We start from the raw sequence: 21,565 nt of genomic DNA, 5'->3' as shown, positions 1-21,565 counted from the left end.
AATAATAATAATAATAATAATAATGATGATGATGATGATGATGATGATGATGATGATAATAATAATAATCATCATCATCATCATCATCATCATCACAATCACAATCACAATCACAATCACAATCATAATCATAATCATAATAATTTATTAGATTTGTATGCCGCCCCTCTCCGCAGACTTGTGAAAATATCTACAGACCTCTCACATCCTGGACGTAAACTGAAACATAGAAACATAGAAGACTGACGGCAGAAAAAGACCTCATGGTCCATCTAGTCTGCCCTTATGCTATTTTCTGTATTTTATCTTAGGATGGATATATGTTTATCCCAGGCATGTTTAAATTCAGTTACTGTGGATTTACCAACCACGTCTGCTGGAAGTTTGTTCCAAGGATCTACTACTCTTTCAGTAAAATAATATTTTCTCATGTTGCTTTTGATCTTTCCCCCAACTAACTTCAGATTGTGTCCCCTTGTTCTTGTGTTCACTTTCCTATTAAAAACACTTCCCTCCTGAACCTTATTTAACCCTTTGACATATTTAAATGTTTCCATCATGTCCCCCCTTTTCCTTCTGTCCTCCAGACTATACAGATTGAGTTCATTAAGTCTTCCCTGATACATTTTATGCTTAAGACCTTCCACCATTCTTGTAGCCCATCTTTGGACCCGTTCAATTTTGTCAATATCTTTTTGTAGGTGAGGTCTCCAGAACTGGACACAGTATTCCAAATGTGGTCTCACCAGCGCTCTATATAAGGGGATCACAATCTCCCTCTTCCTGCTTGTTATACCTCTAGCTATGCAGCCAAGCATCCTACTTGCTTTTCCTACTGCCCGACCATACTGCTCGCCCATTTTGAGACTGTCAGAAATCACTACCCCTCTTCTTGATACCCCTGCAGGAGACTGAAGAAGCACGGGAGCGAGGCACGGTGGAACGGGCGGCGGGCGGCCCGCTTGTGTCAGAGTGCCACTCGTGGTGTAGCGGAGTGGGCAGGCTGCTAGTGGTGGAGCCGCCCTGAGCGGCGGGACGGATGAGCAGACCGACTGCTTGTGGTGGAGCTGCCGTGAGCGGTGTAGAAGAGTGGTGGGGCAGCCGAGCAAATGGGTGGCTGTTACTTATTTTATTTTAGCCTGGTTTTTGAGACGTTTTGCTTCCCCACTAAAAATTCTACTTTACGGTCACCTTGGATATCCAGATGAATTGCCATGAGTAGCAATGCCCATTTTAAAGAAACAGCAGTCGTATCTGCCCCAGTGAAAAAGAGGTCAGAGATGCAATGGGTCAAGTTGTCCTCATCGAAGGTAGAATTTGGGTCATTCTTGCTCTGTAGTTAACAGTGAGAAAGGTTAAATAGAAATGATATATTGGTATATTATTATTATTATTATTATTATTATTATTATTATTATTATTATGTCAGTACAACACAGCAAATGAGATCACTATGGTGGATGTCGTATTTCATCACCAGTCGGGTGCTTCCCAAGCACCTAGGACTGCGTGATGTAACGGCGAATTATGTTTGCCGATCCCAGTAAAGTGGCCTTTTGCAATTGACAGATGGAGATTTTGTCAATTCCGATGGTTTTCAAATGTCCGCTAAGATCCTTTGGCACTGCGCCCAGCGTGCCAAGTACCACTGGGACCATTTTCACGGGCTTATGCCAGAGTCGTTGCAGCTTGATTCTTAGATCTTCGTATTTCACTAATTTCTCTAGCTGCTTCTCCTCAATTCTGCTGTCTCCTGGGATTGCGATGTCAATGATCCATACTTTCTTTTTCTCCACAATCAGGATGTCTGGTGTGTTATGCTTCAGAATTCGGTCAGTCTGAAGTTGGAAGTCCCACAGTAGTTTTGCTTGCTCATTTTCAACCACTTTTTTGTGATCCCCCCTGTTCTTTGCCACCGGTAATTGGTAGTTCTGGCACAAGTTCAAGTGGATCATCTGTGCCACAGCATCATGTCTATGCTTGTAGTCAGTCTGTGCGATCTTTTTGCAGCAACTGAGTATGTGATCAATTGTTTCATCTGTTTCTTTACAAAGTCTGCACTTTGGATCGTCAGTTGATTTTTCAATTCTGGCTTTGACAGCATTTGTTCTAATGGCCTGTTCTTGTGCTGCCAGTATTAGTCCTTCTGTCTCCTTTTTGAGTGTTCCACTTGTAAGCCATGACCAGGTTTTTTCTTTATCCACTTTGCCTTCAATCTTCTCCAAGAACTGGCCATGCAATGCTTTGTTCCGCCAACTGTTCCTATGACATTTATTATTATTATTATTATTATTATTATTATTATTATTATTAATTCAATTTGTATGCCACCCTCTCCAAGGACTCGGAGCGGCTTCCAACAACAGTACAATTTATAAATCCAATATTAAAACCAGAACATATTAAGAAACCCTTATTAAAAACAGTCACACAATTCAGCAGACCATACATAATGCGGGACAGCTGGGGGAATCAATTTCCCTATGCCTGGTGACATAAGTGGGTTTTCAAGAGTTCGTGGAAGGCAAGGAGGATGGGGGCAGTCCTAATCTCCGGGGGGAGCTGATTCCAGAGGGCCGGGGCCATCACAGAGAAGGCTCTTCCCCTGGGTCCCACCAAGCGACATTGTTTTGTCGATGGAACCCGGAGAAGGCCGACTCTGTGGGATCTAATCGGTCACTGGGATTCGTGTGGCAGAAGGTGGTCTCGGAGATATTCTGGTCCGATGCCATGTAGGGCTTTATAGGTATGTTAAATCATTTCTACTACACTTAACCCTGCTGTTCTGTTCGGGTCGTATGTGACACGAAGCCAAGTTTGAGTCCATGTAAAAAATTTCCCCTGCATATCTGAAACTTGAAATTCCCTGAGTTTTCATCATTTCAGGGGTTCTCTCTATGAGAATTTTTTTTGGGGGGTGGGGGGTTTCTTTCTTGCTGAAAAAAAAAACTCCCTAATGTTATGTTCCCGGGTCTATTTGACCCGGACTGCAAATTGATCATTTTAGGTACTTATATTTGGTCTTTTTGAAAGCTTTTTTCACCTGGAAACATGTTTGAACATTTCTGCACACAATGAAATGAAAATTGAATGGAAAAAATTAATCCTTATTGGTTTATTTTGCACATAAATGTGCCTCCCCCCCGTTTTTGTGAATTTTTTTTAGGTTTATTGATAATTTTGGAATTTGGGATGAATAGAAGCGCTCCCAACTCAGGCTGCCACACCCGCCTTGGGGGTGGACATTGCGGTCAATATAATAGCAGGCATCAAAAGTAAAATTAACAGGGAGATTGAGAGTGGGAATAGAGGTATGGCGAATCTCCTCTCTCCGACCGTATGTAATGTGGCATAGAATAACATGATATTCAGTGATTTTAGTGGCCTGTTTAGGGTCATAGCACAGAATACCCCGAGACCCATTGCATCGCTGGTAGGTAGTGGCATTCACGGTGCAAGGGGGAAGATTAAAAGTTTCACAAGACGGAGGAGGAGTCGTATGGTAAACAAGAGTGCGGGCAAGAAAATTTTTTCCATCTCCGTGGGGGGGGCTGACTGAGTCCTTTGCCCCTTTTGGTGTGGGAGATGGAACAATGTGAACTTCTCTGGGGCCGCCAGGGAGGGGATGAGTTACCTCCCCCTCTCCTAGGGGTCCTTCTCCTGAGCGTGGCCCCTGAAGGAATGGGGTCCATGGCCAGGACTTTACACTGTTGGGTCCTACATTTGGTGACCCATGGAGGTGGATTTTGAGCTAGTTTCAACCAAATATCAATGTATGGCTCTTGGTCAGGATGGCCCAAGGCAGGATCAAATACAAGTCTAGTGGGAATATCGAAGGTTCCTATATCGGGCCATCCCAAGTTAAAAGAGGGCCATTCTGACGTACACAGGTCATTTTATACTATACTCTCGAGTTTGATTATTATAGACCTGGTTGAAATGTTTCATTACACACTCAAGGGGGGTCTTGGGCACACTTGGTTTCCCTCCCATATTCCACCCGGGGCACCAGACAGAAAAGGGGAGGGAGTATACAAGGGAGGTAAGGGGTCCTTCCCTTGAGACACAAAAGGAATTTTATTCACTTCACACAATCTCTACCGGCCCAAGGTCCTGGAGCTCACAGCCACCTGTGGGAACCGCGGTAGGCAATCACACACACAACGTTTTCTCTCAGAAAACACAGGCCACCCACCTTGGAGGTCCCTCAGTGAAGAACGAGCCAAAACGAGGGTGATCAGTCCTCGCCTCTGTCCCTCTACATAGGGAGAGATAGACTCGTACCAGTCTCTAAAAAGTGTCTACTACAGAGGCCTCGCCTTAGAACTTGCCTTTTATCTTGGAGACTCGGTTACTCTTCCAGGCCGGCGTACAGATGTCCTGATCTCTGGTTTCCTCTCAAGAGTGGTTCTTGGATCGCAAACCGTCAGCGTGGCTGCCCTGGTGTCAACAGGAAGGTCCTCGGAGAAAGATTTCCGATGGCGCCTGGACTGTTCCTCTTTCACACCTGGGGCAGACACCACTGAGGTGGGCGTCCAGAGGGATCCAAAGTCCCGTCTAGTCCCTTCGTGGTCGCCAGAAAATGTTGCAGAAACACAGATGTTTGATGCCAATAAGGGACCAGAGACCACAGGAGGATACAGGATACAGGATACAGGTTTATTTGGTGCATGCATCAGGTTCAGAAGATATAAAAGCAATGTCTGAACAACGTGGATTGATTTTCAGGGCTCTTTATACATTTCCAAAGGAGTACAAAAACCACACAGTATCAGCCAATCAGATACTAGTTGTCAACGTTTCCTTATACAGAAAGTAAAAAGAGGTTATACAATGTAGGAGATACAGAATGTACAGAATGTACAGCAAAGAGGCACTTGCGGTTAGATTGTGGGTTCCTGCATGGAGCTATGTGCCTTGAGAGCAGGTGGCTCCTTCCTGAGTACATTTCGTGGTTACGCGTTCAAGCAGGAGCTGCACCCCACCCGGGCACAGAGGAAACAGAGGTGTGAAAACGGAAAGATCCTTTTGCCCAGCTCTCAGCACTTTAAGAATGCTAAGAGTACAGCAGATATGTAGGACAAAGGTCATATATCAGAAAAAAACAGAATTCAGCAAGAGATGCAATATAAAATGATATCAAAGCAAAGCCCAGCTTCCTCAACCCCCAACTTCTTCTTCGTCCGAGGAAACTGCACTCCCTGACTCTGTCGACAATAAAACAGGCCTATGACATGTTGATGTTTCCCCTGCATCCACCTCCACATTCCTTGGGGCAGGAGCTGGGCCAGAGCCAACCACAACATAGATGGTCTAGATTCCTCCACGAAGCACTATTGCTACATCATACATACTGTCAATTGTGTGCCAGTTACGCCCACTCTTAGATCAATATATAAATAAATATTAAAGAAATAAATATTTAAATAAAATAAACAATAACTAACTAACTAACCAACTAAACAAACAAACAAACACATTAGATGTTCTCACAGTCGCCCATGTTCTGGTTACCTCCTGTGTGTCATGTGCTTTATATGGGTTTTTTTCTTAAGGCGTATCCAGAAGCTTTAATTGGTTCAGAGTGCAGCAATCCGCACAATTTTGCACAAGCCCAGACTTAAATATGTTTCACTTCTTTTGTGGGAGCAATCCTGGCTGCCAGTCTCCTAGTACAGTGTTTCCCAACCTTGGCAACTTGAAGATATCTGGACTTCAACTCCCAGAATATCTTCAAGTTGCCAAGGTTGGGAAACACTGTCCTAGTAGATACAATTCTAGATTCTGATTAAAGCTCTATATGACTTGGGGCCAAATTATTTGAAGGCCCTCTTCTCCCCAACAACACCCAGTCCACCAGGACAGAAATGCAGAATCTAAATTAAAAGTTTAATGAAAAGAAGGACCAGATGAGACAGGATAGCAGTGTTCCAATATCTCAGGGATTGCCACAGAGAAGAGGGAGTCAACCTATTCTCCAAAGCACCTGAAGGTAGAACAAGAAGCAATGGCTGGAAACAAATCAAGGAGAGAAGCAGCCTAGAACTAAGGAGAAATGACCTGACAGCTAGATGTTGGATAACCATCTGTCTGAAGTAGTGTAGGGTTTCCTGCCTCACCAGGGGGTTGGACTAGAAGATTTCCAAGGTCCCTCCCAACTCTGTTATTATTGTTATTATTATTTTTTATTCATTAAACATGACAGTCAACTGAACATTGAAAAAGAATGTGTCACAAATACCATTGACTGTTGTTGTCGTTGTTGTTGTTGTAGTAGTACTTATTATTATTATTATTATTATTATTATTATTATTATTATTATTAACTGTTTTTGTGAATAAAATAAATAGCAACAATAATACCAGTCAGTGCTGTTGTTGTTCTTGTTGTTGTTGCCACTTCTTCTTCTTCTTCTTCTTCTTCTTCTTCTTCTTCTTCTTCTTCTTCTTCTTCTTCTTCTTCTTCTTCTTCCGCCTCTTCCTCTTCCTCTTCTTCTTCTTCCTCTTCTTCCTCCTCTTCCTCTTCTTCTTCTTCCTCCTCTTCCTCTTCTTCTTCTTCCTCCTCTTCTTCCTCTTCCTCTTCTTCTTCTTCTTCTTCTTCTTCTTCTTCTTCTTCTTCTTATTATTATTATTATTATTATTATTATTATTATTATTATCAGGTCCCATCCAGGGAAGGGCCGTTCTTCTTACCTCTTACTGGTGCGCCCTTCTGCATGCGCAAAAGCAAAACCCCAGTGAAATTTGCTGAAATCAAATGCGCATACACAGAAACAAAATCTCATGTGGTGGCACACCGGGAGCGCACAGCTGCGCACGCATCCCGGAATTTCCTACCAGGACGGAGCACCTGACCTCACTGGCTGTTCCCCGCCACTGGTCCCATCCAGAGGTGGATTCCTACCAGTTTGAATCGATTCTATAGAACTCTTAGTAACTTGAGGGCCTGGGTCACTGGACTGCCATGCCCCCAAACCAGTTCTCTTGGCTATGCCATAGGTGCTGCCATTTTGTTTTTAGTACTGCGCATGAACACGCATGCAATGTGCACCCAGTGTGCAGCATGTCCCTGAGCAAACTGCCAGTACCAGAACCCAGAACCCCACCCTTGGCCCCATCTATTAGGGATGTACATCTGATGGAACTGCCAGAAATGGCTTCGGTGAGGTGGCTGCTTTGCTGTGGAACATCATTTCCCCTAAGAACATAAGAAGAGCCATGCAGAATCAGGCCAAAGCCCATCGCGTCCAGCATTCTGTGTCACACAGTGGCCCACCAATTGTCCATGGGGATCTTGAGCAGAAAGAGAAGGCAAGACCCTCCCTTTCCCTTGACCCCCAACAAATGGTACTCAAGGGAACCCTGCCTGCCTCAACCCACATAGAGGCGGCACATGGACATCCGTTTCAATAACCACCGATACACTTGGCATCCATGAATCTGTCTAATCCTGCCTGGAAGCTATCAAGGCTGACAGCTGTCACGACCTCTTCTGGAAGTGAATTCCATAAACCAAGGACCCTCTGGGTGAAGAAATATTTCCTTTTATTTGTCCTCACTTTCTTACCTATGAGTTTTAAGGAGTGCCCCCTCGTCCTAGTATTGTGTGATAGAGACAATAATTTTTCTCTATCCACCTTTTCTATCCCATGCGTGATTTTATACATTTCGATCAAGTCATCCCTTAAACGCCGTCTTTCAAGGCTGAAGAGACCGAGTTATGTTTTTCTCCTGTTCTGTTGTTTTTCCAGGTATCATTCTGACAGATTTTTAATGTTGTAACATTTTACATATACATAATAAATAATTAAAAATAGACACTTACTTTTTCCATTTCAAATAGATAAAAATCAATGAAATCGCGTGGATTATGCAGACTTTGCGCTTCCTTATGCTGTACAATCTCCTTCTTTGCAAAATTAAGGATAAACTCTGCAGCAGAAAGGGCTTTCTGGTGAGGCCCCGGGAGATATTTCATGATAAATGGGAATATTTCATAAATCTATCAGAAAGAAAAAAAAAATCCTATTACAAAACCAGAAGATCACACGAAACCATAAATCAATTCTCATAAATTAGAATGGAAGAGAATTTTATTGTCCAAGTGTGATTGGACATACAAGGAATTTGTCTTGGTGCAGATGCTCTCAATGTACATAAAAGAAAAAGATACATTTGTCAAGAATCATGTGGTACAACACTTAATGATTGTCATAGGGGTCAAACCCTACACTACTTTAAATAAATTAGCTCTTCAGAACTGTTTTCCAAATTAAGGAGAGGACAAAGATTACCCACAAGTATAGCCATAATTCAGCACTGTGAATAGAATAGAATAGAATAGAATAGCATAGAATAGAATGGAATTCTTTATATGCCAAGTGTGATTGGACAAACAAGGAATTTGTCTTTGGTGCATCAGGGTACATTAAAGAAAAGATACATTCATCAAGAATCATGATATAAAACTTTAGAAAACTTTTCAACATTATAATATAATAATCTTTCAACACCATCAATAACACAGCTACTTTCCAAGAAGACCTTGACTTTGTGTCTGAATGGTCAAACATCTGGCAACTGCAAATCTCAACCAAGAAATGTTCTGTCCTACACATTGGCAAAAAAGAATCAGAACACCAAATACAAGCTGAATAAGACCTTACAGACAACCCTCACTCCGTAAAAGACCTTGGAATATGCACGTCAAAAGACCTAATTGCCAGAGTCCACTGCAACAACATCGCCAAAAAGGCTTCAAGAGTTGTTAACTTAATCCTACATAGCTTCTGCTCCAGCAATCTCACACTACTAACCAAAGCATACAAAACTTTCACCAGACCAATCCTCGAATACAGCTCAGCTGTCAGGAACCCACACTGAATTTCGGACATAAATACTCTAGAAAATGTCCAGAGATACTTTACTAGAAAAGCCCTCCGTTCACAACATAATACCCTACGCAACTAGATTTACCACCCTAGGTTTAGAAAGCTTAGAACTACTTTGCCTGAAATACGACTTAAATACAGCCCATAAAATCATCTGCTACAACATCCTTCCTGTTAATGACTACTTCAGCATCAACCACAACAACACACGAGCAAAAACCAGATACAAAATTAAAGTAAACTGCTCTAAACTCGACTGCAGGAAATACGACTTTAGTAACCGAGTAGCTGATGCATGGAACTCAATACCCGACTCTATAGTATCCTCAACTAACTCCCAAAACTTTACCCTTAGACTATCCACTCTCCTGATTCCTAAGAGGTCAGTAAGGGGTGTGCATAAGTGCACCAGAGTGGCTTCCGTCCCCTGTCCTAACGTTTCTCTTAGAAATATAGAAGATTGACGGCAGAAAAAGACCTCATGGCCCATCTAGTCTGCCCTTATATTATTTCCTGTATTTTATCTTAGGACGGATCTATGTTTATCCCAGGCATGTTTAAATTCAGTTCCTGTGAATTTCCCAGCCACGTCTGCTGGAAGTTTGTTCCAAGCATCTACTATTCGTTCAGTAAAATAATATTTTCCCTTTTACTAGCATCATATATAGAAATATTATTATATCTTTGTATACCACCAATACATACTTGACAAAACAAATAAACAAGGTAAAATAAATAAAAATAAAGTTCAGGGAATTTGGCTGCAGAGAACCCTTGTCACTAGCGATGGACGAACCCAATGGTGTTTGGGTTTGGCAAGTTCGGACGAACTTTATGCAAAATTCAGCCGAACCCGAACCCGAACTGAACCCGAACCCGAATGAGGAATCCCTCCCAGGAAGAGATTCCGGGGGTGGAGCTTTGATGGAATCCAGGAAGTGATCACCTTGGCGTCCTTAGCAACCTGCCGGTGATGTCAAAGCTCCGAACGCCGAACACGACCCCAAACTTTGCCCGAAGTTTGAAAAAATTTTGGCTTGGTGTTCGGCATACTGAACACCGCAAAATTTGGTACGGACCCGAATTGTGCGGGTTTGGTTCGCCCATCACTACTTGTCACAGAAAGAGTTCCCTTGGACTGTAGCAGCACCTGGTGTATAATTGTGTCACTGTGACCTCGCACGTAACCAGAGCAGGCCAGTAGGGCAAACAAGAAGGTAAACAAGACAAGCACTACCAAGTATCCAGACCTTGGTAGCAGCATGTGAGACTGGAAAAGGCACCACTTGTTCCCCTGAAACACTCCTCCCAAGAGAGTCTCTTTAGATCTCATTCCACAGGTGGGCCTTGTGAAGAGGGGTGGAGGCACCCTCCTCCTGAGTTGTCAGGTTGCCCTGTGCTGATTCTGCCTTCTCAATCTGCAATCCTCAATCTGAGTATTGTATTGGCAGTTCTGGGTTAGCAAAAACTTCAGAAGAGAAGGATTGAGGGGTCGTGATTTCTGACAGTCTCAAAATGGATGAACAGTGTGGTCGTGCGGAAGGAAAACCAAGTAGGATGCTTGGCTGCATAGCTAGAGGTATAACAAGCAGGAAGAGGGAGATTGTGATCCCCTTATATAGAGCGCTGGTGAGACCACATTTGGAAGACTGTGTTCAGTTCTGGAGACCTCACCTACAAAAAGATATTGACAAAATTGAACGGGTCCAAAGACGGGCTACAAGAATGGTGGAAGGTCTTAAGCATAAAACGTATCAGGAAAGACTTCATGAACTCCATCTGTATAGTCTGGAGGACAGAAGGAAAAGGGGGGACATGATCGAAAGATTTAAATATGTTAAAGGGTTAAATAAGGTCCAGGAGGGAAGTGTTTCTAATAGGAAAGTGAACACAAGAACAAGGGGGCCCAATCTGAGGTTAGTTGGGGGAAAGATCAGAAGCAACGTGAGAAAATATTATTTTACTGAAAGAGTAGTAGAGGCTTGGAACAAACTTTCAGCAGACGTGGTTGGTAAATCCACACGAACTGAATTCATTCATTGGCCTGGGCAAGGTATAAAAATTTCAATGGACCCAGGCCTGCAGGCAAAGATGGGTCTTTTAAGCTTTACAGAAGGCAGGGAGAGTGGGCGCAGTATGGATCTCTGGGGGGGAGGTTGTTCCATAGGGCCGGGTCTGCCGTAATATCTTAGGGGATGTAATGGCTCAATAGTTAAAATGCTGAGCTTGTCACCTGGAAAACTGTCAGCCCCGGTTCGAGACCCAAACTCTGGCCAATGGGGTGAGCTCCTGTTATTTGCTCCAAATCCTGCCTACCTAGCAGCTCAAAATCATGCAAGCTTTTAAAACTCACCTTCGACGGCAGGCCTGGGGCTGTGGAGCTCTAACACCTTGCTCTGGCTTTCAGTGTGACTGTAATGCGAATGAATGTGGTTTTATGATTTATGACTTGGTTTTTTTTATTGTTTTATAACTGGGCTTAGAACTTTTTTATATTGTTTTTTATATGTTGCGAGCCGCCATGAGTCTTCGGAGAAGGGCGGCATATAAGTCCAATAAATGAATAAATGAACAAACGAATGAACAAATGAATGAACAAATGAAAAAATGAATGAATGAATGAATAAGTAAGTAAGTAAGTAAGTAAGTAAGTAAGTAAGTAAGTAAGTAAGTAAGTAAGTAAGTAAGTAAGTAAGTAAGTAAGTAAGTAAATAATTGCACTGGCAGTTCGGTGTTAGCAAAAACTTCAGAAGAGAAGGATTTAGGGGTAGTGATTTCTGACAGTCTCAAAATGGGTGAGCAGTGTGGTTGGGCGGTAGGAAAAGCAAGTAGAATGCTTTGCTGCATAGCTAGAGGTATAACAAGCAGGAAGAGGGAGATTATGATCCCGCTATATAGAGCACTGGTGAGACCACATTTGGAATACTGTGTTCAGTTCTGGAGACATCACCTACAAAAAGATATTGACAAAATTGAACGGGTCCAAAGACGGGCTACAAAAAGGGTGGAAGGTCATAAGCATAAAATGTATCAGGAAAGACTTCATGAACTCAATCTGTATAGTCTGGAGGACAGAAGGGAAAGGGGGGACATGATCGAAACATTTAAATATGTTAAAGGGTTAAATAAGGTTCAGGAGGGAAGTGTTTTTAATAGGAAAGTGAACTCAAGGACAAGGGGACACAATGTGAAGTTAGTTGGGGGAAAGATCAAAAGCAACATGAGAAAATATTATTTTACTGAAAGACGTGGTAGATAAATCCACAGTGGCTGAATTTAAACATGCCTGGGATAAACATATATCCATCCTAAGATAAAATACAGGAAATAGTATATGGGCAGACTAGATGGACCATGAGGTCTTTTTCTGCCATCAGTCTTCTATGTTTCTATAAATAAATAAAGTGAAAGCAGATAAATGGGTAGCAATATTTAGCAATAGAGCTTAGACTTATATACCACTTCGCAGTGCTTTACAGCTCTCTCTAAGTGGTTTACAATGTCAGTGTATTTTCCCCAACAATCTGACTCCTCATTTTACTCACTTCAAAAGGATGGAAGGCTGAGTCAACCTTGAGCTAGTGAGATTTGAACTGCCAAACTGCTAACAGCTGGTGATCTAATGTAGGCTGCAGTACTGCATTCTAACCACTGTGCCACTTTGGCTCTTATAGGTAGGTACCTATAAGGCAGTGGTTCTCAACCTTTCTAATTCCGCGACCCCTTAATACAGTTCCTCATGTTATGGTGACCCCCAACCATAAGTCTAGCCCCGATTCTCACAACAGAGCTTTAAGTTGATTGGCAGGAAGTTCAGAGGGACACCCCACTGTAAACACCTGATTGGTCTGATTGTAAAAATATGTTCCAATGCACCAGAATAGAAGCTTTAGTTCCTAACACCAGGGGAAATTTGTCTTTTCCAAGGCTCTTAAGTGACCCCTGTGAAATGGTGGTTTGACCCCCCAAAAGGGTTCTGACCCCCAGGTTGAGAACCACTACTATAAGGCACCACTTCAATGAGAAAGTAACATGACCACATAAATTGTCTTTGGATAATGCTGGTTATTATTATTATTATTTATTATTAGATTTGTATGTCGCCCCTTTCCATGGACTCGGGGTGGCTCACAACACAATAAAACAGTTCATTACAAATCTAATAATTTACAATTTAAAATATTAAAAACCCCATTATTAAGCAGACATACGTACAAACATACCATACATAAATTGTATAGGCCCGGGGGAGATATCTCAATTCCCCCATGCCTGACGACAAAGGTGGGTTTTGAGGAGTTTACGAAAGGCAAGGAGGGTAGGGGCAGTTCTAATCTCTGGGGGGAGCTGGTTCCAGAGAGTCGGGGCCACCACAGAGAAGGCTCTTCCCCTGGGGCCCGCCAACCAACATTGTTTAGTTGACGGGACCCAGAGAAGGCCAACTCTGTGGGACCTAATCAGTCACTAGGATTCATGCGGCAAAAGGCGGTCTCGGAGATATTCTGGTCCGATGCCATGAAGGGCTTTAAAGGTCATAACCAACACTTTGAATTCCCTTGACTAAGAAGGAGATTGAGTTTATTGCAATTGCTTACCTTTGGACATGACTGGACATGGGACTGGGGAAACCTTTCTGTTTATGTAATATCTTATCTTAGAAATAAAAACAATTAAAAAATAAACTGACTTGGAAGTCTTCTTATTTTGAATGTACAAAAGGGACATGTTAAATCAATGAAGCTGTTCCAGAGAAGGGGACAAACAGAAATAGAAGTCATGTCATGGGGTATTTTTGAAGGGATTAAAAATCAGAAAAATTAAACTGGAGGGATTTTAAACTGAACTTGTGGTTTCTGATTAGTATTAATGGAATTCCTTTTTGACCAGAAATAAACGATGAGCCTTTATCAATAAATATTTCTTTATCAATGCAGAGATACAGTGATACCTCATCTTACAAACGCCTCGTCATACAAACTTTTCGAGATACAAACCCCGGGTTTAAGATTTTTTTGCCTCTTCTTACAAACTATTTTCACCTTACAAACCCACCGCTGCCGCTGGGATACCCCACCTCCGGACTTCCATTGACAGCGAAGCACTTGTTTTTTGCAATGCTGGGATTCCCCTGCAGCATCACAAAAACACAGAAGTCCAGCGGTGGGGTTTCCTATGGAGGGGAATCTCAGGGGAATCCCAGCAGCGCAAAAAGGGCGCTTCGGCTGGCAAAAGGGGTGAATTTTGGGCTTGCACACATTAATCGCTTTTCCATTGATTCCTATGGGAAACATTGTTTCGTCTTACAAACTTTTCACCTTAAGAACCTTGCCCCGGAACCAATTAAGACAAGGTATCACTGTATTTCTTTTGCTTTATTTCTTAGACAAAGCGATTAGTTGGATTATAAAACAAATGTTGTAAGAAGCGAAGAATTATGATACTCACAAGATGGGGGAAGCGGATTAAAAAATTTTCAAAAACGTGCATGGCTTCTATCAATTTCGCAAACTCCTTGTCTTCAGTGGAAAAGCTCTGTCCAAAAACTACCATAGAGATCACACGGCCAGCAAAATGTGTCATGTACAGTGAAGGGTCAAACGGCTGTCCTGATAACATAAAACTCTCATTAACATTCATATTAATTCTGAATGTCTTGTTATACATAAAAGCAAGTCTAACAGAGCTTACTAAAGATAATTAAGTGATGCTAAGAGTAAAAAGCGAATGAGCACTGGTAGACCCAACATACCGTATTTTTCAGAGTATAAGACACACCGGAATATAAGATGCACCTTATCCCTTTCAATAACCACCAATACACTTGGCATCCATGAATCTGTCTAATCCTGCCTTGAAGCTATCAAGGCTGACAGCTGTCATGACCTCTTCTGGAAGTGAATTCCATAAACCAACGACCCAATAAACCAACCAAGTTGTCAAATATCATAGACGATATGCAACGGTGGGCTACTGCCTGGATGGGGGCGGGATGCAGTGGGGTAGCGAAAATGGAGCTCCACCCCAGAGCAACCAATTTGCACTGAAAGATGTTGAATGAAAATACAGGGTGTCCTGCATAAGCCACGCCCACAGTGTGGTAGTAAAAATTTTGGTAGCCCTTCAATGAAGATATAACTTCCACTAGTACCACAGGTTTTTCTGAAAGCTTCTAAAAAGATCAGAGGTTTATTTACTCTATGATTAGGGAATAAAGTGGAGGAAAGCTTTATTTATTTATTTATTTGTTTGTTTGTTTATTTATTTGTTTGTTTGTTTGTTTGTTTATTTATTTATTTGTTTGTTTGTTTGTTTGTTTGTTTGTTTGTATACCGCCCCTCTCTGAAGACTCGGGGCGGCTAACAACAATATAAAAAGACAATGTAAACAAATCTAATATTAAAAATAATCTAAAAAACCCCAATTTAAAGAACCATTCATACATACAAGCATACCATGTATAAATTCTATAAGCCTAGGGGGAAGGGAAATTTCCATTCCCCCATGCTTGATGACAGAGGTGGGTTTTAAGGAGCTTGCGAAAGGCAAGGAGGGTGGGGGCAACTCTGTATCTGGGGGGAGCTGGTTCCAGAGGGTTGGGCCCGCCACAGAGAAGGCTCTTCTCCTGGGTCCCGCCAAATGACATTGCTTAGTCGAGGGGACCCGGAGAAGGCCAACTCTGTGGGACCTAACCGGTCGCTGGGATTCGTGCGGCAGAAGGCGGTCTCGGAGATATTCTGATCCGATGCCATGAAGGGCTTTATAGGTCATAACCAACACTTTGAACTGTGATCTTCTGAACACCCCCTAAGGTGCCTAACAGTGATGGGCTCCTATGGGAACGGTCAGGAACGCAGTTCCAGTAGCAAACTTTGGTGCTCCACCCAGAGCACCCAATTTGCACTGCCAGATGTTGAAACAAAATGCATAAGCCACGCCCACAGTGTGGTAGTAAATATTTTGGTAGCCCATCACTGATTAGAACTAAGGAGAAATTTCCTGACAGTTACAGTTATGAATGCTCTAACGTTGGAAGTTTTAAAAAATTTTGAAATATCCATAAATGTTCATTCATTCATTCATTCATTCATTCGTTCGTTCGTTCGTTCGTTCGTTCGTTCATTCATTCATTCATTCATTCATTTAATTTTTATGCTGCTCATTCCAAAATGGACTCAGAGGGGCTAACAAGTGACATAAATACAACAATAGTAAACTACATCAAAACCCGCAATAAAACCAATAATATAATAAAACCATAATATCCTAAAAGAACCATGCAAACACTACAGTCAATCTAATTCCCTTCTCTATAAATTGAAAATAAATTATGGATGATATACAGCTAAATATATGGTTAATAAACTGCTTATCCTATTTGACGGTGTATATTATACACCATCAAATAGGATAAGCAGTTTATTAACCATATATATAGCTATAGATGTGAAACAAATGTCTTGACAATACTGTAAATGCATTGTATTATCTACAGGGATAATACAATGCCCGGACCGGTGGGGGGGATGCAGTGGGGTAGGAAAAATGGAGCTCCACCCCAGAGCACCCAATTTGCACTGAAAGATGTTGAAACAAAATGCATAAGCTACGCCCACAGTGTGGCAGTAAAAATGTTGGTAGCCCATCACTGGTGCCTGATGAATGAACAGCTGTAAACTAGTGAATAAAGTATGCAGACTTAGACTTATGCCAACATCACGTCAAAATACCTTTTGTTTGTCCAAGGTCCTCCAAAAATCTCTCGACCTCTGCTTGTATTTGGGATTCCAGACTTCTTTTCCCCAGGCCTAACTTCCTCATGGTAACAACAGTCATCCTCCTTTGCTGCAACCAGGTGTGACCATTCGAAAACACAATACCTGCACCAAAAGGATCAAAAAGAAAGAATGGCTCATAACAATTGCCTCCCAAGGACAATTCCATCTGTCTGTCCATCACCCTGGGGGGGGGAGAATTACTGACCCCCTCAGAGAGGGTCCGCTACCTGGGCATCCTCCTCGATCCACAGCTCACATTAGAGAAACATCTTTCAGCTGTGGCGAGGGGGGCGTTTGCCCAGGTTCGCCTGGTGCACCAGTTGCGGCTCTACCTGGACCGGGACTCACTGCTCACAGCCACTCATGCCCTCATCACCTCGAGGCTCGACTACTGTAATGCTCTCTACATGGGGCTACCTTTGAAGAGTGTTCAGAAACTTCAGATCATGCAGAATGCAGCTGCGAGAGCAATCATGGGCTTTCCCAAAAATGCCCATGTTACACCAACACTCCGCAGTCTGCATTGGTTGCAGACCAGTTTCCGGTCACAATTCAAAGTGTTGGCCATCACCTATAAAGCCCTTCATAGCACTGGACCAGGATACCTGCGAGACCGCCTTCTGCCGCACAAATCCCAGCGACCAGTTAGGTCCCACAGAGTCGGCCTTCTCCGGGTCCCGTCGACTAAACAATGCTGTCTGGAGGGACCCAGGGGAAGAGCCTTCTCTGTGGCGGCCCGGCCCTCTGGAATCAGCTCCCTCCAGAGATTAGGACTGCCGCCACCCTCCTTGCCTTTCGTAAACTCCTCAAAACCCACCTCTGTCATCAAGTGTGGGGAAACTGAGACATCTCCCCCTGCCTATGTAGTATTTGTGTATGATAGGATTGTATGTATGTTTTTATATATTGGGGTTCCTTGTTTTTAGACTTTTAAATGTATTATCGTTATTTTTAGATTTTAATTATTAGATTTGTCATCATGTACTGTTTTTATCACTGTTGTGAGCCGCCCCGAGTCTCCGGAGAGGGGTGGCATACAAGTCTAATAAATCATAATCATAATCAATCATAATACAAAAGACTTCCACCAGACTTGAAATTTTGGGCTTAGATGGCTTAGAGCAGTGTTTCCCAACCTTGGCTACTTGAAGAGATCTGGACTTCAACTTCAATTCTGGGAGTTCAAGTCCAGATCTCTTCAAGTTGCCAAGGCTGGGAAACACTGGCTTAGAGCAACGTTGCCTTTGATCTCATCTAAATGTAGTTCATAAAATCATCTACCCCAATGTCCTACCTTTCAATGATTTCTTCAGCTTCAACTGCAACAATATAGGAGCACGGCAATGGTGGGTTGCTCCCAGTATGCCCTGGAACTCCATTTCGGTAGCGGCTGACAGATTGCGCAATTTGCGCGTTACCGCTAGGGTGACGTCTTCGCCAGTCTGGCGGGCTACGCCATCATTTTTTCTTAATTTTTGGGCCTTTTTAGTTTCCTGCCCATGTGCAGAAGCAAAATCTCGTAAGGGGATGCTCGTGTGCATGAGAGTTTGGAATTTTTTTGCTTCTGCATATGCGCAGAAGCAAAAACCCACTGAAATCACATGCGCGCGAGCATCTCCTTGTGAGATGTTGGTGTGTTTTTGCTTCCTGAGCATGCATGGAAGTAAAATCATGGAGATGTGTGCATGGGTGCATGCAGGTCACATGTGTGAGTGCCCAAATCAGCATGATGCGTGTCCAGCACATTGGTATGCACATAAGTGGAACATAGAAACATAGAAACATAGAAGACTGATGGCAGAAAAAGACCTCATGACCCATCTAGTCTGCCCTTATACTATTTTTTGTATTTTATCTTAGGATGGATATATGTTTATCCTAGACATGTTTAAATTCAGTGACTGTGGATTTACCAACCACGTCTTCTGGAAGTTTTTTCCAAGAACCCGCCACTGGAGCACACTCGGGATTCAAACTCAATGTAAACCACTTGAAACTCGACTGCAGAAAATATGACTTCAGCAACAGAGTGATCAATGCCTGGAATTCACTACCTGACTCTGGGGTTTCTTCCCCAAACCCCCAAAACTTTAATCTTATACTGTCTACTGTCGACCTCGCCCCATTCCTAAGAGGTTTGTAAGGGGTATGCATAAGCGCACTGTTGTGCCTCCCGTTCCTGTCTTACTGTCCTCATTTATCTGTATTTACTTTGTTTATGTTTATACCAATATCTGCTATCTTGTATATTGAATAGAATAGAATTTTATTGGCCAAGTGTGATTGGACACACAAGGAATTTGTCTTGGTGCAGATGCTCTCAGCGTACATAAAAGAAAAAGATACCAACACGTAATGATTGTCATAGGGGTCAAATAAGCAATGAAGAAACAATCAATATTAATAAAAATCTTAGGATACAAGCACAAAAAAGTTAGCGTAGTGACGACAAGCAACAAGTTAGCGTAGTGACGATTTGAGGGTAGGAGTTGAAACAGTTTATGTTCAGGATGCGAGGGGCAGTAATTATTTCCACAGCCCTCTTTTTGACTGTAATTATTATTATTTATTTTATTATTATTTATTGGATTTGTATGCCGCCCCTCTCCGCAGACTCGGGGCGGCTAACAACAATGATAAAAAACAACATGTAACAATCCAATTTAATAAAACAACTAAAAACCCTTATTATAAAAAACCAAACATACACACAAACATACCATACATAACTTGTAATGGCCTGGGGGATGGAATATCCTAACTCCCCCATGCCTAGCGACAAAGATGGGTCTTGAGTACCGTATTTTTCGCTCTATAAGACGCACCTGCTGATAAGACGCACCTAGATTTTAGAGGAGGAAAATAGAAAAAAAATATTTTGAGCCAAAAAGGGGAGAGGAAGAGAGGAAGGAGTGAAAGAAGGGAGTGAGGGAGGAAAGAAGGGAGGAAGGAAAAGGAAAGCAAGAAATGGAGGGAGGAAAGGAAGGAAGGAAAGAAAGAAAGAAAGAAAGAAAGAAAGAAAGGGGGAAGGAACAGGAACAGAGGAAGGAAGCAAGGAAACTTATGAAAGGGGAGAGTAAGAGAGGAAGGACTGAAGGGAGGGATGGAGGGAAGAAGGTAGGAAGGAGAAAGAAAAGAAGAAATAGAGGAAGGGAAGGTAAAAGAGAGAAAGAAAAAGAGCAAGAAAGAAAGCAAGAAAGAGAGAAAGAAAATGAAAGAGAAATAAAAATAGAGAGGGGGAATGAAAGAAATGGAAGGAGGGAAGGAAGGAGAGAAAGAAAGAGAAAGAAAGAAAGCAAGAGAAAGAAAAAAGAATGAAAGAGCAAGAGAGCAAGAGAGAAAAGGAAAGAAAGAAAGAAAGAAAGGCAACTTCAAAGAAAGGCTCACTGAGCATCTCTCACTCTCTCTCTCTTTCTATCCCTCTTTCTTTCTTTCTCTTCCTTTCTCTCTCTCCTCTTCCTTTATCTCCTCTCTCCCTCCCTCTCTTTCTCTCCCCCCTCTCTCCCCCTTTCCCTCTCTCTTTCTCTCTCTCCCTCTCTTGCTAGCTCTCCCCCCTCTCCCACTCTCTTTCTCCCTCTCCCTCTCTTTCTCTCTCTCCCCCTCTCTCTTTCTCTCTCTCCCCCCCCTTTCTCTCACTCTCTCTTTCTCACTATCTTGCTGTCTGTTGCTCTCACTCACTCTCGTTCTCCGTTCTTCTTAGCGGTGACGCGCGCACGCCCTGCCCGCCTCACCTTTGCTGAGAGCTCTCAGCAAGGGGGTTGTAGGAGAGGCGGGGCCGGCGGCAAAGGTGATATTGAATGTCGGGGGAGAACGGGCGTTTGCACGCGTTCCCTATCTCCCTGCTAGCCCACTCGGAATATTCAAAATAAGAAAAACCTTCGCCGGCAAAGGCTTTTCTTATTTTGAATATTCCGAGTGGGCTAGCAGGGAGATAGGGAGCGCGCCAACCGCATCTGCCCGGAACGTCGGGCTCGGAGGGGCGACTTCTCCAGCGCTGGGCGGGGGCGCTTCTGCTCGGCCTGCTCCTGCCACTCTGCGGGCGAGGAAGAGGTCGGCGGCGGCTGCTCTCCGGGGCGAAGGCGCTTTTGGGGCGAGCCCGCGGGCTCCCGGCCAGGCCTTTAGGCGAGTGGGGGGGGCTGTCGAGGCTGATCCTGCAGGCGGGAGGGCCCAGCGGCCTGCGCTGCCAAATCCCCGGACGGGCAGCTGGGCGGACGGGGGGCTGCTTCGGCTCCTCATCCCTCCTGCAGCGGTGCGCGTTACCTGCCCCTCCCCCGCCCGCCTCCGAGGGGAGGCCCCTAGTCTCTTCTTCCCCCGCGGGAGCCTCTCTGGCTGCTTTGCGGCGCGGGACCCCCTGCCTCCCCCGATGTTGCGGGCTCTTTTCTCTTCCGAAATGCCTGCAGCCAGCGAAGCGCCTCTCCGCTCGCCAAGTGCCGCTTTGCAGCTTGCCTTCCGCCTTCCTTCCCGCTGATGCAGAGCGGCTTCCGAAGTGACGCGAAGACGGGTGAAGGTGGCTGGGCCGCTGACAGGGACAGGCGGCGAGCGCTCGGAGGGGGCACAGCCCGGAGCGAGACTTGGCCTCCGCTGCGGCTGCTTTTTGGGCTTGCGCCCCCCCCCCTCCCTGCCTGCATCTTCGCTCCATAAGACGCTGCTGATTTTTCATCCTACTTTGGGAGGAAAAAAACTGCGTCTTATGGAGCGAAAAATACGGTAATTTGCGAAAGACAAGGAGGGTGGGGGCCATTCTAATCTCTGGGGGGAGTTGATTCCAGAGGGCCAGGGCCACCACAGAGAAGGCTCTTCCCCTGGGGCGTGCCAAACAACATTGTTTGGTCGACGGGACCCGGAGAAGGCCAACTCTGTGGGACCTTATCGGCCGCTGGGATTCGTGTGGTAGAAGGC

The 21,565-nt window shown here is 43.8% G+C and overlaps 1 protein-coding gene across 1 annotated transcript in view; it reads right to left on the bottom strand.

The window, feature by feature from the left end:
* Window positions 1–20,902, bottom strand: part of LOC139168626 (cytochrome P450 2J2-like) — a 92,096-nt gene extending 71,194 nt beyond the window's left edge. The window contains exons 1-3 of the mRNA XM_070754249.1: window positions 20,615–20,902; window positions 7,826–8,002; window positions 1,192–1,333 (exon numbers count right to left, since the gene is read on the bottom strand). Of these exons, the coding sequence (XP_070610350.1) occupies window positions 1,192–1,333; window positions 7,826–8,002; window positions 20,615–20,902 (607 nt within the window). The remainder of the gene's footprint in view (window positions 1–1,191; window positions 1,334–7,825; window positions 8,003–20,614) is intronic.
* Window positions 20,903–21,565: the final 663 nt, after the last annotated feature.

The sequence above is a fragment of the Erythrolamprus reginae genome, chromosome 5 (assembly GCF_031021105.1).
Source record: "Erythrolamprus reginae isolate rEryReg1 chromosome 5, rEryReg1.hap1, whole genome shotgun sequence".
Lineage (NCBI taxonomy): Eukaryota > Metazoa > Chordata > Lepidosauria > Squamata > Dipsadidae > Erythrolamprus > Erythrolamprus reginae.
Note: the sequence above shows the minus strand (reverse complement) of the source record. Positions and strands in the feature narration are given on the sequence as shown.